General features: G+C 45.3%; 1 protein-coding gene and 1 long non-coding RNA gene across 2 annotated transcripts in view; one reads left to right on the top strand and one right to left on the bottom strand.

Annotated features, from left to right (window-relative positions):
* Nucleotides 1-16,255, top strand: part of LOC135917103 (RYamide receptor-like) — a 399,699-nt gene that overhangs the window by 380,514 nt on the left and 2,930 nt on the right. Inside the window, exon 4 of the mRNA XM_070539304.1 lies at nucleotides 14,221-14,442. Within this exon, the coding sequence (XP_070395405.1) occupies nucleotides 14,221-14,442 (222 nt within the window). The remainder of the gene's footprint in view (nucleotides 1-14,220; nucleotides 14,443-16,255) is intronic.
* The window catches only part of LOC135917104 (uncharacterized), a 50,156-nt gene continuing 41,781 nt past the window's right edge, over nucleotides 7,881-16,255 (bottom strand). The window contains exon 3 of the long non-coding RNA XR_010569181.1: nucleotides 7,881-8,612. This is a non-coding gene — a long non-coding RNA (uncharacterized lncRNA). The remainder of the gene's footprint in view (nucleotides 8,613-16,255) is intronic.

The raw sequence follows: 16,255 nt of genomic DNA, 5'->3' as shown, positions 1-16,255 counted from the left end.
TGAGAGCGGCGTCTCCCAGTAAAACACGGGAAAAAGCCGAAAATACTGCAGCGCGAAGGAATAGTGGTCTCTACGAGAATCACTTCGTCTTCATCCTAGTTCTTAAAAAAAAAAAGTTCTTAAAAAAAGAGGCAGCTGTCAGTACTCTGTTCCAAAGTAAAAATTGCCCCTACCCGGCTCTGCTTCATTTTCCGATGTTGATGGTCCATTCGGGGGCACTCAACTGATAGGCTGCACTTTGGCGATGTCGGGTGTGCTGTCACCAGGCCCAAGGTCGATCGACATCCTCACCAAAAGTCGAGTCCAAACGCTATAAAAGAAATACCTCATCATTTTGCTATCAGTTTTGTCATCTTGCGTGTTTCACACACGGCCGTCAGTGAAATATTTCGTCACTTGGATACTGAAAGAAATTCAAGCATTTTCTGGCAGCCAATCTGATGATGATGATGTGTGGTGTTTTCTGGCGCAAGGACCAGCCAGGTTTGGCCAAAGAGCGCCATGAGAAGTGGTAATGTTGATGTATTCTGGAAGATATGACATGGCTGTAAACTGGCCTAAAAATGGTCGCTGTAAAGTGCGTAAAATCTACGTGCTATAAAATTATGGCGATGACTAATGACGAATACTATGAACATTAAAATCCATCGTGGAAGAATGATGCAAAATAGAAAATATATAGGATGGTAAAATTACTTGGAGCACTGCTGCCACACCAGAGCCCTTGAAACACAAGGGCCTAGAGGCATATGTGCTATACGAAAGAGCTATCACAGCGGTATCTTCTGAAGAGAGGGCGGCAGCCAAGCTGAATACACACTAAATGGAAAACATTAAAAAGAGCAAATGCAGTTGTCACATTAGATTCATCAACTACAGCAGAAATGGAAAATAAATCAGTGATACTGTGTCTGTTGGCTTTGAATGCAAGAAGCGTAAAAACAGGAACTTGCAGCCACGCCACTTTGAATTTCCCGCGTTTGCTACACCTCACAAGTTTGGCATCGTCCGGTACTCGGGGATAGTAACCGCTTAAAATCAAGATGAACGAGCGTCGGCATAAATTAACAGGATACTTAACCGGGCAATATTGGCGCATAAAACAACTCACGTAGCGAAGCTACTGTCAATTACCCGATGACGCATCTGCGGGTGGTGCGGTTTGGGCGAACAATTCAAAAAGGAATGAGAGTTTCACTTGTTTCACGCCTACTAAGCTAAGACAGGATTTGAGTTTCTTACTAAACTATACTGGATATTTACGCTCCGAATAAAACGCTAGAAATTTTGTTACGTCACATTGCATACGTATGAGTGAGGAAATTGCTTTTATTGTGTTCTGCCCAGACGGCATGCAGCAGCTACCACTCTCATGCAACAAAAGGATGAAAGTGGTACTCGTGACACCGAAAACAAACATATACAGCGCCAACGTTACGCCCCTTGGAGTTGGAACTAAGCACGATCAAGCCAGTTTGTTTTCTAGCTTTCATAACGCCATGAACACGACCAAACATCGAGCGAAAAAACTCTCTGCTCTCGAAAATTATTACCGCTTCCATTTATATACCTATCGCTGCCACAAGCAAAAGTCAATGGGCTAGCTGTCCACAAGCCGCAGATTAGACTGACAGCAACATATTACGGTGCCAAAGTTCTCGTTTGCCGCTCGAAATTCACACCATGATGACGGCCACTGCATCTTTCACATGAAATATTGCACGCTTTGCTCCGGAGCTCAATAGGAGGGCGAAACGCATTTGCACGTACCTGAAATTCGCATGCCGGAAACCCGTCGACGCTTCCGAGAACGGGGCGCACAGCCATACACCCGTACGGCGGCTTGACTTGGACGTGACGCACTTCTATCAAACATTTCACATGCGACATGTTTTGCACCGATTGCGCGAACACCAGAAAATGACGCAGGCGGCATTGCGACGCTGAGCTGACGTGCATCCACCGATGAGCTGTGTGCGCGGATTGCAGAGAACAAAACCATACAAAACGTTAGGCGCGAGAAGATGGCGGCTCTCGTTGCGGAGACGAAGCGGACGAAGCAATGACGCGCGAATGAATGTTGCCAACTGTTGGTTCCGCGTTATGCCGGCGGTGGTGGCTTTAGTGGCATGTGTTGCGGCTGTCTAATTTTTTATTTCTTTTCCCCAAACAGTATAGCTAAAATCAGTTCTTTGTTTGAATTTTTAGCTGTGTCGTATGGCATTATCTTTGTCTTTTTATGCTATTAAGCGGCCAATTATTGCCTCTCAGGTTCGCGCGCGCCAGTTTCGCGCGCAAATCTCAGAGGCCATAAGACAACTCGTTAGGAAATGCCGTTATTGTCGTTGTTAACGCTTCATCATCCTTTCTTCAACTGAGATAGAAAGGTAGTGTACCTTTTCCCGGGGTTGGGAGGGGGCGATCAAGACGGCATCGCTCAGCGGGGGAGTAGGTTGGTGTTGGTTCGTTTCGCGAAATTCGCGAACCCTGCGATTTTTTTTTTATAACGTAAGCACTTCTATATTTCCCCAACAAGAAAAACCATCCGTCCGTCAGTCTGTACCGCACGATGTCTTTCAAAATAGAACCCGCAGCAGCGAGTGAATTCACCTTCGTGCTAGCTCTCGCTTCAACGCGACCGAAGCGGCGAGAACACTGCGCTCACGAAGCTTTCAGCTTATGCCGCACTATGCGCTTTTCGCACATCACTTTCAAGATAGATGTACGCGCGTCTGTTTTCAAAGCGAAGTAAACGGTGAGAACACAGCGCGTGAAGTTTTCAGCAGTGGGCACACTCTGTCCACAATGCAGTTCGCTTTCAAGATACGGTTCGCGCGGCCGTGCCACAAGCCAGCGCCGCCGGAGAACGGTTGATAATGGTTCGTCGCGGATGAGGAGGGCTAAAGAGCGATAACGGCTCAAAAGGAACGGAACGCCACCAGCGCGCCTGGCCACGCCACCTGCAGTATTTCGCTTGCGCCGCCGACCAGAGCAGCTCGTGTCGCCGCAGCACTGTCGCTTATACTTGTCGGATCAAGTCTCATAACATTGATAACGACATGGACTGCGTGTAGATGAGGAAAAGTCACAATGCTTACGCACACTTAGACAAATCCGAGAGGAGTTCCTGTGTGATTTTTTTTTTACCGGAAATGTACAGTCAGCGGTGGGAACCAAGTTGACAATGCCTGTAAGACGGGTGCCAAGCTTTTTTTTTTTGTGAGAGTCTTGCCCAGCTCCGAAAGACCTGCGCAAGCTAAGACTTGCTGATGGCTGTATGTGTTTTTTTTTATTGTCGCATGCCCTCTAACCGCCACGAATCCTACAGTGTAATGGCATTAGAGCAGTATTCACGTCCAAAGGGAAATGCAGCCGGTAATTGGGCTGCCTAAGGTTTGCGGCCCGGCAGCAGCTGCCCTCCCATCCCCCGTTTCAGTTGACAAGTTAGGGGGAGGGGTCTAGAGCAATCTTACACCCCCCTCCCCACAGTGGCGTAACCAGAAAATTTTTTTCGCGTGAGGGGGGGGGGGGGGTCCCAATTGACCGTGGAGAGGGAAGGAGCGGGGCCATTGCCATAGCAGCAAACATTTTACTGTTAGTGAGCGTTACCAGTGCCCGGCGTGCCCGACTTGGCTACGCCGCTACTAGCCCCCCCCCGCCCCCCCCGCCCCTCCCGCAATCGACGCAAATCGAGCTATCAGAACGTGCATGACACGCATGCATGACATAACATGAATGACATGCCGCGAAGCTAGCATGGATGTCGTTACATCATCATCATCAGCTTATTTTGACGTCCATCGCAGGACGAAAGCTTCTCCAGCGATCTCCAATACCCCTGTCTTGTGCTAACTGGTTCCACGTGTCTTCAAGTTTCCCAATTCCATCACGTCCGCATTATTCTCTGCCGTCCTCGACTGTGCTTCCCTTCCCTTAGCACCCATTCTGCATCTCCAATAGACCAGCAGTTCTCTCTCTTACGCATTGCATTGTCTGCCCAGCACGACTTCTTCCTCTTAATGTCAACCAGAATATCAGCTATCCCCGTTCGCTCTCTAATCCACATCGCTGTCTTCCAGTCTATTATGATCATGCCTAATAATTTTAATTCCATCGCTCGTCGCGCGGTCCTCATAGTCTTCCCAAGCTTATTTGGTAACTTCCAAGTTTCGGCCCCATACGTTAGTAACGGTAGAAAGCAATGGTTAGCAGTAAGCTCCCTGGTCATGATTTAGTAATGCCTGCCATAAGCTCTCCAGCTAATGTTTTATTTTTGTTAATTTCCTTGATCAGAGGCCCCTGCGAGTAATTAACCTCAATAAACGTATTTCTGCGCAGGTTCTAGAGGCTGACTGCCGATCATGACATTCGTTCTCTCGCCAGGCTGCGGAACATTACTTTTCTCTTCTGCATACTAACTCTCAATCAGACTTACACTTTCTTCGACAAGTTCCTCAAACGTTTGTTGCAAATAGTCTGCAGCGTTGCTGAGTATGCCAATGTCATCTACAAACCATAAGTTGGTGAGCTATTTACCGTTAGCCGTCACTCCTAACCATTCCCAGTCTAACTGGTTGCACACCTTTAAGTATTCAGTGATAGCATTGTAAATATTTTGCTATTGATCATATGAAGCCTTTTGCAGATATCTGGCTATGCAAAGTCTGCGCGTTAGTGTCATCCGTTCGATATCAACATTCGTGCGAAACTTCATTTTTGACCACTGTTCGGAGCTAGTGCGCTGCTGCCTAGGTGCCCCGATCTAATCCTTCCAGCAACTAGATTCAAGCGCAGGTAGCGCGCGTTTCATGTATAGCCAATATCAACGCCTTAACTGGCAATGTTCATTTATCATATACTGTAAGCTTGTTCACTAACTCCCTTATAATTAGGGTGTAAATTAGGAAGACTGGGGTGTTCCAAGGGTGTTTTCTTGTTGAAACCCTTTTCCGTTAAAAAAGGGTGTTTCAAGGGTGTTTACAAGGGTGAAAAGATGAATACACCCGCATTACACCCATAAGGGTGTGAAAATTTTAAGAGTGTATCAGGTTGAAGTAATGTCCAAGGCGTCCGCTCAGTCGCATTGCTTTTCTCAACGAAGAGAGCGGCAGTACGTTCTTCGCTTTTCGAATGGTATATCGGATATATTCGGTCAACTTACTAAAGTGCGTCTGTAGGTTGAAAGCACTCGGATATAAGTCACTATGACGGGACGCATTTGGGGATGAATTTGATCTTTGGTGCGGAAGGTACGGTGCTCACTCATTTTCATTATATATAACCATGGCTTATCGGCTTCCAGTGTTACAATTTTCATTTCATATTTGGGTGTTGTAATCATCCACATTTTATACAACTGCGCACTTTGCGCAACGCTCTTAGCAGGATTTACTTCTTTTTTTCAAGCTGGGCAATATTGCATCAGGGCATGGACGTTTTGCGCATGCATGCCGCTGATTCACTAATATTTTATTCGAGCATCCGTTTGTCGGTCTAGCGTACGTTTTGGCTCCGCCTAAATGCATGAGGTGAATTCTATACTGAAGAAACGCAGTCTTGTGCCTGGCACAACATAAATCTAACCTCGATATACTCAGACTTAGGTGCCCATTAAAGAACCCCAGGTGGTCAAAATTAATCCGTAATCCCCCACTACGGCTTACCAGATAATAAGATTGGGGTTTTGGCATGTCAAAACCCCATAATTTAATTTTTATCCCCTATATATCATCTATTTATTTTTAGTTCAAACGGGAATGTTTTGTTAACGTCGCCTGTGAGATACAGCACTGTTCCCACTTTAGACGCAGATTTCTAGAATAGGAATAGATATATATATATATATATATATATATATATATATATATATATATATATATATATATATATATATATATATATATATTATGACTAGGTTTTAGCCCCTAATTTACGAGCTCTTGGAATTTGAGTTTTTGCCTTCTGAGTCACTGTGAGCGTATTCGTGTTCTCTCAAGCCATTTCTCCTATTGCGATTGTCAGCACCATCTAACTGGCTCAACCGCCTCCAGTCGCCATCGTGTTTCTCAACAAGCGTTTCTCAACATTACAGGTGATGCAACATTAATTGCTATAGCATCGTCTACATGTCGATGTCGGCAGTTTTGAGTGGCCGGCATTGAAAGCAAACACGATTTCATTGCTAATAGCGAAATCGCAGCCCTTAGTGATCCTAGTGATCCATCAGATTGTGTAACTGTTCGTGGAAAGTTGGCTTCACTGAAGAAATTTTAAAAGCCATTCCACAGTCCAGTTGGGAAAGTTGTTACGTTTCCTTTATTATTACTGCCGAATTGACTGTGTCTGTTATGCGCTTGTGTTTACCAAGCCGGAAATGAGAAAAAAAAGAGCTTTTAGGGCAAATGCGCATCACTGCACTTATACGAAAACTTACAGCGCAGTGTGTTTCTTGTTTATATTGAACACTTTATTTAAGGTATATGAAATATACGGGAATTACACAACTACAGATGCATTACCTGCTCAATATACAAGAAAGCGAAAGTAATCAATTTTCTAATGAAACTAATCGCATCAATTACCTCCGTAACTACAAACGTTACGGCCGATACCTATATTATAATGTTGAAGGGAATCCTCGTAAAAGTGAAGTCACATGTTTCTATATTTTAATCTGGCCAAGTATACCAAAATATTTGCCATGAAATTACTTCTTCAATTTGCCTCATTACGCACGCGGGATCACGAACCGCGGCTCGCGGTCCAACGCCGACCCTGTGGCGTGAAAGGGTGGCGTTAAATTGACTTCGCGCTTCCCTCTATCCATGAGGTAACGACGGTTGCCGCTTTTGACTATTCGTCATACCACGTGATAGCGCAGTCCACCTCGTCTTTGCTGCGAAGTGATTCATCCATCACTTCAGCAGCATGCGTATTGAACAGCACCCATGAGCAGATCTGTACGTAGATGTATACGCATAAAACTGTGCCATGGATATATGCGTATTGCACAAACGGGCAATCAGCTTCAATGCGTGGAAGAAGGGGAGCGCGAAGGCAGCTTCATTTTACCGGGTTTGGACGGCGTACGGCGTTTTACTCTCCCGCGTGTATATATTGACTTGCATTAGCCGAGTAATTTTACGGCCGTTACTTCCATTTATACATGCCCAATTTTATATGTAGGTACACGGAATGAAAGTTTTATGACGTTTCTTTTACATCGAAGCTGTTAGCCTCTCTGTGGTCGCCAGTTTTCGTGTCCATCCGTTAGTACAAATCATCGTCATCTGCAATGGCTCATATCCTAGTAAGCAAGCAAAAAATGCAATCGCTCATACTCACGTAAAGCAGAGGCTACAAGCACTCAGCAGAGTGAAGCGAACAGTGCAAGCATTCTTCGAAACTACGCGTAGAACATACAGAACAGTACGCGTTTCAGTAAAGAACGAGCTCAAAAAAATAATCCGAACCACATAATTAATGACAAGGCGCTCCTGAGCACAATGCGAAGCACGTATACGCTCAGCGCATACGTTTTCCGCTAAAGATTACTGTTGCGCAAGGCGACGGCAGCTTGCGACGTGGGCAGTGACGTCCCTAGCATTTCCTATATAATATAACCGGGCTAGGAACTGGTTTCCATGTTGTTACAGCACCGCTATGGGTGGCGGCATGCTGTCAAATTTACCATTACTCCCATTACTACCCCTACCCTAAAGCAATAAAACAATCCATACCCCACTCAGCCATTGTAGTAGCGGATTTCAAAAGCTTCACTGGAGATCTACTTGGGCGGGGCCGGAATGGCGAGTCGATTTTTTTTTACTTTTCATTATAAATGTGTGCCGTAAAATGTGTAGCTTTATTATTGTTGCAAATAATTTATTAGCAAATGTGTTCTGGCTTTTCTTGCATATTACGTCCGCCTAGGACGACAGTTCACGTACAGTGACGTAATTCGAATATACATTGTATACGTTGCATCCATGTTGCGTGATTTCTCTCAAACTTTTGTCATCGCTGGGGTTCTACCCTTCTCGTAACCTTGTTGTCTCTTTCCGAACTGTATTTTCGACATAACTCCATGCAGGCTTGCTCAGCCAGTGCACCCTTAGGCACGCATGAAAAATATGGAAGGCATGGTACAGAGCGTTAAATTAATTAGAATCTGAGTTGCAGCCCCCTGTGTGGGCTTTTGATTGGTATCCGTGCTTTTCTTAACACGACAGTTCGCGTCACCACACCACTTGTATAGTTCAGCAACAACTCTTGGACAAAGGCCGCTTCCTGTTGGTAGTGCTTTTTTTTTCTTGCATAGGGTGTACATTTGGTGAGCGTCGTGCGTTGGTTTGATCCATGTGGGCCATGGCATTCTTTTGTTCCAACCGCTGTTTTGGTACGGGTTATTTCGGACGACGTCCCGGAGGCAGGCTCGCCTTGCTTTATTTTGTGTGGGCGAGCTGAAAGTTAACGGATATTGCTTCGCTGGAAACGTAGCGCTTTGTTCGCCCGGTTGGCATGCATGCCGCGGCGTCCTCTACCGCTGGCTGGCGGTGCGGCGTCGTGAATGCATGCTGCAGGCTCGTCGGGACAGAGTTCTTTCCGCGTGGCTGCGGAAGAGAAATTTTTTGCGTTGAAGTCGGCTTTTAAACGATGTAAAACGCACACGTAAGGCATACTACTATGCGCACTTTTCTCGAAGGTGCCATCGCAGAATTTCTCTCTAGGCTTTGGCTGCTGCGTCTAATAGGCCAGCTGGAGCTTCATTCAACTGATGCACCACTTACCGACACGAAGGCGGAGACCTATGCGCATAACGCTGCTGTACTGAGAATTTCTCCCTACAAGCGTCTGCGTTGCAAAGAAAAAAGCCACACGCGTAAAGAAATGCATAGAGGAATCGAGCTGGTACATTCTATATCCATCTAACGAAATTAACGAATCCACCCGATAAAAATTCAGCGTCTTTGAAATTTACAGATATCATTGAATACCTTTCAATGACCGATGCATATTTGCTGGGTCTTTTAAGTAGTCTAGAGATTCGAATCACACATTGCGCCGAAAGTTGTGAAGGTTGTCTTTATTGCCTGTTTCTTTAGGCGTTTTTTGAGTGGTATAAGGACTGATATTGTTGTTGGAGTAGAAGAGTGATATTGTCGACGATTTCTGTCGCAGAATGCAGCGAGCAGTATATACACTGGGTGCAGGCTAAATACGAAGAGTGGAATCACCTTTTCGAAACCGTTCTTTCCATAAGTGAAAGTAACCATTTTATAGGAGGTTTACATGACGTTTTGAGTTTTTTCATGTGTTTTTCCAATGTTCATGAGCATCGTTTGCATTCTTTTCTGTTTATTTATCTGTAAATCATGTACCTTGATTATTTAGAACTATGAATTACGTACCCTGATCTGCGATTCACTAATATTGCGTAACAGCAGTATTTGGTCGCGTTGTTGATACTATTTTTCGTGAATAGTTTTCTCGAATTTTTTTCCTAACTCTCCTCTGCAATATCATTGGCCTTGAGGGTATAAGTATAATAAAAAATATAATAATAATAACCCCCCAAAAAGTATTCCTGGTCCGGCTAAGCAGTTCGAGCATGTTCAAGCAGAGGTCGTCGTGGTTTGTGTGTCCGCCGTGAGTTGTGTGCATGATTGCTTCGCGTCTGGGATAACACACAATCTGGAGAAAAGCACAACCTATTGTATATTGTGCACCTTCGGTAAAAAAATAATTAAATTATGGGGTTTTACGTGCCAAAAGCACTTTCTGATTATGAGGCACGCCGTAGTGGAGGACTCCGGAAATTTCGAGCACCTGGGGTTCTTTAACGTGCACCTAAAGCTAAGTACACGGGTGTTTTCGCATTTCGCCCCCACCGTAATGCGGCCGCCGTGGCCGGGATTCAACCCCGCGACCTCGTGCTCAGCAGCCTAACACCATAGCCACTGAGCAACCACGGGGGTGCCTTCGGTAACACGCACTATCGAGGTGTCTCCCGACTTCTCTCATCCTACTGCGATGTCATGTCTAGTAACACTCGTGACGTTCTTCTTATACGTAGCATATGGACAAATATATGCACGAGAAAGCGGAAGTATAACTTACAAACATTGAAACGCCATTCAGGCTCCTGTCCCCGATTGACAGGCACGCGCACACAAGCCATAAATTTCACTCATCCTGTACCCGCTCCTCACTTTTTTTCTCTCAAACAATAGTGAGTGCACCTGGGTGTGTCTAATTAAATTACATGCGAGTAATTTTTCTTTATCGGGGAAACAAAGAAAGGACATCCAGCGATTTTTCCGTAATTGAAAGTGAAAGGGTCCCTTCGATATCACAAAGTGGGCTGCACTTCAGCGAATGTTTAAATGAATAATAATAATAAATAGAACAGCTATGAACAGCTGAGAGCTAGCAAAGCCATAACTCATATCGCCTTGACAAATCAGAGGAGCCGATTACTTTCCACCAAAGCAGTCGCCAGTCATTTGCTATACTCTCAATCGAGACTCCGTCAACCTGGTTTTCCCGTACTTTATGATTTTTTTTAATTAAAGACAATATAGGACAATTTTTTATGTTGCTGTGCAAATAGTAATACTTGCAGGCATGGTACAACCCACGCCTATTATGACTTCAAATATGCCTAATAAAACTCGGGCCCTCGGTTTCCTTTCTTCTCATTCATTCTGACAAGAAGTAATTCTAGACCGCAAGAGCCTCCCTGTCATAGCAGCGACCCTAATATAGTTTGCTGATGCCCATAACACGAAAACGCTGTTTCCATTCCAAATGTCGACGCCAGGCAGCCAAATTCATTTTTTTTTCTAAGCGAAGTGTTGCCCCGGTTTTCCGAACGCTGAAATTGGGACGAAAGCCAAGTTTCTGCGGCCGGAAGCGACCTGTGCGCCGAGCGTACTGCGCGCTTGGCCGAACCTTGATCTCGCGGGCAGATTTTCAGTGCTCTCTGGGGTCTGGATCACAGGCTTTGCGCTCTCAATTCAGCTTCCGCCTAGGTTTTCTTTGAAGTTCAAAAGACAAGAAAACGTGTATGCAAGATGCAAAGTGGATTAACGTTTTCCGGCCACCGAAATCTGCGCGAAAGGGGGAAGCATAAAAGGAAATTCGCATCACAGGCGGCAGCGAGACTCTATACGGGGTGAATATTGAGCCGTGCTTGATGTTTAAGACGCACACTGTCCCCTAGCGCCTACAGCTCCGTTTTGGAAAGATACAGCGCCACAGAAACATGAAAAAAAGAACATACAACGGCGAAACGCAGACTGGCAGCGATGCATTTCGCTTACGTCCGGAATATCCATAGTTGTAAAACGCCTGAAGTCCCGCAGTACTTTGGCTTTTAGCGGCAGAAAAAAAAATGATAGCACGCTCTGTTATTGTTTTTTGTTTTGGTCACATCGCAAGCAAAAATGAAAGCAAAGAGACATTCAGAAACCTTTTTCGAGTTTTACATCTTTTCTCCAGATGGCAGGCAAAAAAAAAAACAGGCAAGAAAAGAAGAGCCTCGATAGGGGTTGTATTCTCCTATTCCTTTAGCCGATGATATTAAATCACTTCGGACGCACATAAACATAAGTATAGTTATGACTCTGCATAAAAGTTCCCTCATTTAATTAAGCAATCTGAAAACATGAAAAATGAGTCTCTCCTGAGTGGTATAGTTGTGGCAGAACGTCTTTACAGCTCAGCGCATTTGCGCGCTCTTAGAATACTTGGACACATTGGCATAGTTTGGCCAACTTTCGGCAAACTATTGCCTGCACATGCAAAAGTAGGCGCACAGTCCAGTAGTACACGGATATCTTCATATTCGTCATATTTGCTGTGGAGTTCCCTCACGTCGCTCGATCATTTCATTATAGGAAATGACACTATAACTCCTATACTATAACGAACCTCTCAGCAGATCGCGTTCGTGCGTCAAGGTCTGAATCGTTGGTAAAGAAAAGAAAAAAGAAGTTCATACTGAATCAGACTCGCATCATCAGCGTTTGATTCAATCACCAGCAATCGTTGTAAAAAAAATGAAAGAGCATTGTCCGCTGCAATATAATTATTGTTCACCACACTTTCTTCCTCCCACCGATGGCGATACATACGGTCCCGTAGCTTCGCAGCAAAATAACGGTTCACGTGATAGGTATCGGCCTTGTTTCGAATCAGTTTAATCAAATCTAACTGTAATTAAACATACAAACCAGTGCAGGAAGAAGCCACTTTATGTTGAAGGCGACGTTCCTCAATTTCGCCTTAAACATTGTCAAACTGGTGGTCCGACGGCAGTATCTATGCGTAGAAAAACGCCCCACTTGCATCCTAAGAGGACCATTTACGAATGATATGCATCCTGGGGCGCTATAAACCTATTCCAAACTTTTCTATTCCAATTCTGCAATCAGACCTCCGCGATTGGTCGAAAATTTCTTTGGACCACCCCCACTTCGCCTGTCTGTCACGCGACGTCACGAAGCCCGCGATAGCTTCCTATCTGATATGACGTGTACTCACTGATTATGCATGACTGGACCGAACAAAAGAAAAATATATTTCTCATTCGGCTCCTTTTCGCCATTAGCCCTCGGCTATTGGTCAAAAGATTCGGACCGCACCCACTTCACCTGCCTGTCACGCGACGTCACAAAACCCCGAAAACTCACGGCGTCAAAGTGACGTGACGCGTTAAAGATGCATTAATATGATAAAAAACTGGATTTCTTTCTGAATAGCCACAGGATGCCCCGTTCCGAAAGGAATAAAAGATGGCTGCCGCCGATCGTTTAGGCACTGGTTACTCGCACCTGCCGCAGAGCATGAGTTTATTTTCGTACAATAAAGCTTTTTGCGTGGCCGTGTAACAAGTTCGAGCATTTTCAGCTCGTTCAGCTGAGGATCCGTTTTAGCGGCATTCTTAACCTTCCGTTGCATGCCGCCGCGATTTCCGACCAGCCACCACACGCTAAGTAAGTCAAAGCGGACCAATCACAGACGCCTAGCACTACCCTCTTCATTCGGTTATCGATTTTCGGTGCACTGGCTCGGCCCCAAGGAATGCCTCTCCACTTGAGCGTGCTCCTTGCCTCTTGTCAGCCAATTGGATAAGAAAATGTGCTCAGTGTAGGCAATACTATTCGCTTTGAAAGCAAAAAAATGTGTCCTCCTGTAAACGAGGAGCGCGTTTGATTGGGCTTTTCAAACAATGCTGCGGGTTACCGCCCAATGCTGGCGGCGGTGGTTACGTAATTTTGACGTCAGGAAATTGTAATAAAAACAGATTGGTATAGTTTTACCTTATAGGAGCCCTGAGAACGCACTGCGTCTTGACGTGCGGTCTGGCCTCCAAGCCCGAGTACGATACTGCCTAATGGAACCTGTATTCAGCTGGATGAATACAGGTGGCATATTCGTTATTCCTAAGTAGTTTTGTTTGTTTGTTTCCAAAAGTATGATGTGCCGCACACTGCACGAGTGAAGGGGCAGTGCGCCCACCCCTATCTGTACTATCGCTTTCGTCGGCAATTGACTACTGCTAATATGAGAGCCGCCCAAGCAGTCTACTAATTCAGGCAACCATAATTTACGTGGTTCAAAGCCTCCGTGTACCCGCCGTGGTTGCTCAGTGGCTATGGTGTTGGGCTGCTGAGCTCGAGGTCGCGGGATCGAATCCCGGCCACGGCGGCCGCATTTCGATGGGGGCGAAATGCGCAAAAAACCCGTGTACTTAGATTTAGGTGCACGTTAAAGAATTCCAGGTGGTCGAAATTTCCGGAGTACTCCACTACGGCGTGCCTCATGATCAGAAAATGGTTTTGGCACGTTAAACCACATAATTTAATTTTTGAAAGCCTTGATGCATGTACGCAAAGATATTATTTCAGAAAAACTGTTCGTCATTGGCGAGAAGCCAATGTTAATATCATCTTCCCTGTCTGAACTGCCTGGTGCCTGCTCTTTTACGAAAGACTACATAACATTGAGTGCTTTGTAAATTCAGTACTTCGTATGGCAAGTCACTGATCGAAGCTCTGTCAAAATTTACCGCCGTGGCTTCGTAGGGCACTGTCGCTTAACTAAGTCGAACCGTATAGGCGGTAAAGCCTTAATACAAGTGGCCAACCAAATGGCGCCCCTTAAGGCCATGGTAACAATTTTCTTGGGATCTCTTTTCATTTGTTTCGCCAACAGGTGGTGAAAATGTTGGCGACAGTTGTGCTGATGTTTGCTATCTGCTGGCTGCCGATCCACATGATGAACCTGGTCGTGTACTTCGACCGCGACGCCATGCTTCCGGACACTGCCGAGCAGGAGTACCTGTACATCGCGGCCTTCTTCTCCTGCCACTGGTTCTCGATGGCCAACAGCTTCGTCAATCCTATAATTTACTGCTTCATGAGTGACAACTTCAGGGTGAGTGCATTATGCGAGTGTATCTCCGCAGCGCACAGAGTACCAACAGTTCTGAGCAACTCCTCTCCTGGAGTCGCCCGTAAAAGAACCTCTCGTTTTTGAAAGTTGGTTGCCTTAAGTCACCGCGGTATTATTTTTCCGGGTAATAACTGTCCCATAATCCTTTACAGAAGTCGAATTCGACTGATATCATGCGCTTTTAAATAAACATACGTGTGCGATGAACCACGCCCACAACTTTCATGTTTCCATCCCACGAACGCAAGAGCAACGAAACACGACAAGTAAACAAAGTAGCTAATGCAAAATTAGCACGAGCAACTATTTCTATTTATTTATTTTTTTGCCATTAGGCAGTATGGTGGATTCGAAAGAACGATCTGTTGCCACTTTTTCTTGTTTGAATTGCATTTCTTTCTCAAAAGCGAGTCGTTCACAAACGCCTTCATCAGTCGCTGGAAAGGCACACAGGAAACTGACATATTATTGAAAATAGAAAGTATCTTTATTTTTGCTACTTTTATTTTGAGCACCTTCGGCTGTAGTGTGCACAAGCATAACACTTACAGACACCCGGATGTCTTCGCGTGACAGGCGTAAGTCGGAAACGTAATGCGGATATCGAACGTCATTTTTCGTCAAGTGTCATTTGTCGTTTCCCCGGTGGCGAGCAATATCAGGCCGCGCTGAAATAAGCGTTCGTGATAGTGTGCTACATTCGAAATGCCATTAACAGTAGCTGCCAGTAATGACACTGTTTACTGTAGTGCCATTGTCATTCTCTCTGGCCAACATGAGGTGGCACAATAAGGTCTATTGGCCCAAGGCGGCACGAAGAGAGGCTTAGAAAATGCCTACGAGCTCCTGATGACTTCTTCCGTGTTGTTAGTGGCACGTGCATTCATTATGTCTGGCTGGCGAAAGCATGCGGTCTAAGCTTATTATTGTTGGGTTCGAGGCCGCCTACATTCAACGTTATTCTGCGACATGCACGGGGAAAGCAGCAATCTCCAATAGTAGGGGAACTGCACTGAAAGTTTGTAGCTGAAAGACTGTTCTACTGTGTAAGTAATGCATGACGGTGTATAGTTTTCGTCCTCCTGGACGTGCCGTTTAGTAATTGCAAAACTGCCTGTTTATTGCGCGAAAATCCATCGCCCAGCGTTATGCATGTGCCCTCATCCCCCCGTGTGTCTGCTCCCTTCCCCGCAATCTTTCTCGGGTGGAGGAAGTCTCTCTCCGGAGCATTAAGGCCGCGCAGCCCTTACACCAACGATCACTTGTGCTTGGGGGGAATTGTCCAGTGTTCCTTGTCCGAAGTGCTCCACTACTGCTTCTACAGCAGCGGCACGCTATCTACTTTGGACGTGCCCTCAGTCAAAGACAATTCGTGAAAGTGTACGTAAGGGCGTGAAATTGAACCGTGATCAGTCTATGAAAGATGGATTATGGAGAACACATTTTATAAGTCACTACTGCACTATCTCTATGAAACGGGCCTGCATGCTTATGCCGGTGGGTTTCAGCGAACATTTTCAAAATTTTTTTAAAGGTTGCCTGTGGCAGATAGCACAATTCTAGTTGATGAGCTGGTCTACTCGAAGAGGGGGACATTACATGCACAAGAAATTGATATGCCGAATCGAATAATTAACAAAAATTCACTAATTATGGTTCTAACTAATTACCTTATGGCCCATAATGCAGCTACACAAATTCTAGCCGTGGGGTCATGACCGATCCGCTTGGAACGAATTTTCAGGATGATAATGGTTTCGAAATATTAATTCGCGGACATTGCGGAGAAATGCAT

Source organism: Dermacentor albipictus, chromosome 1 (assembly GCF_038994185.2).
Source record: "Dermacentor albipictus isolate Rhodes 1998 colony chromosome 1, USDA_Dalb.pri_finalv2, whole genome shotgun sequence".
In the NCBI taxonomy this organism is placed as follows: Eukaryota; Metazoa; Arthropoda; class Arachnida; order Ixodida; family Ixodidae; genus Dermacentor; species Dermacentor albipictus.
The sequence above is the reverse complement of the archived record's forward strand: the minus strand, read 5'-3'. Positions and strand labels throughout refer to the sequence as shown.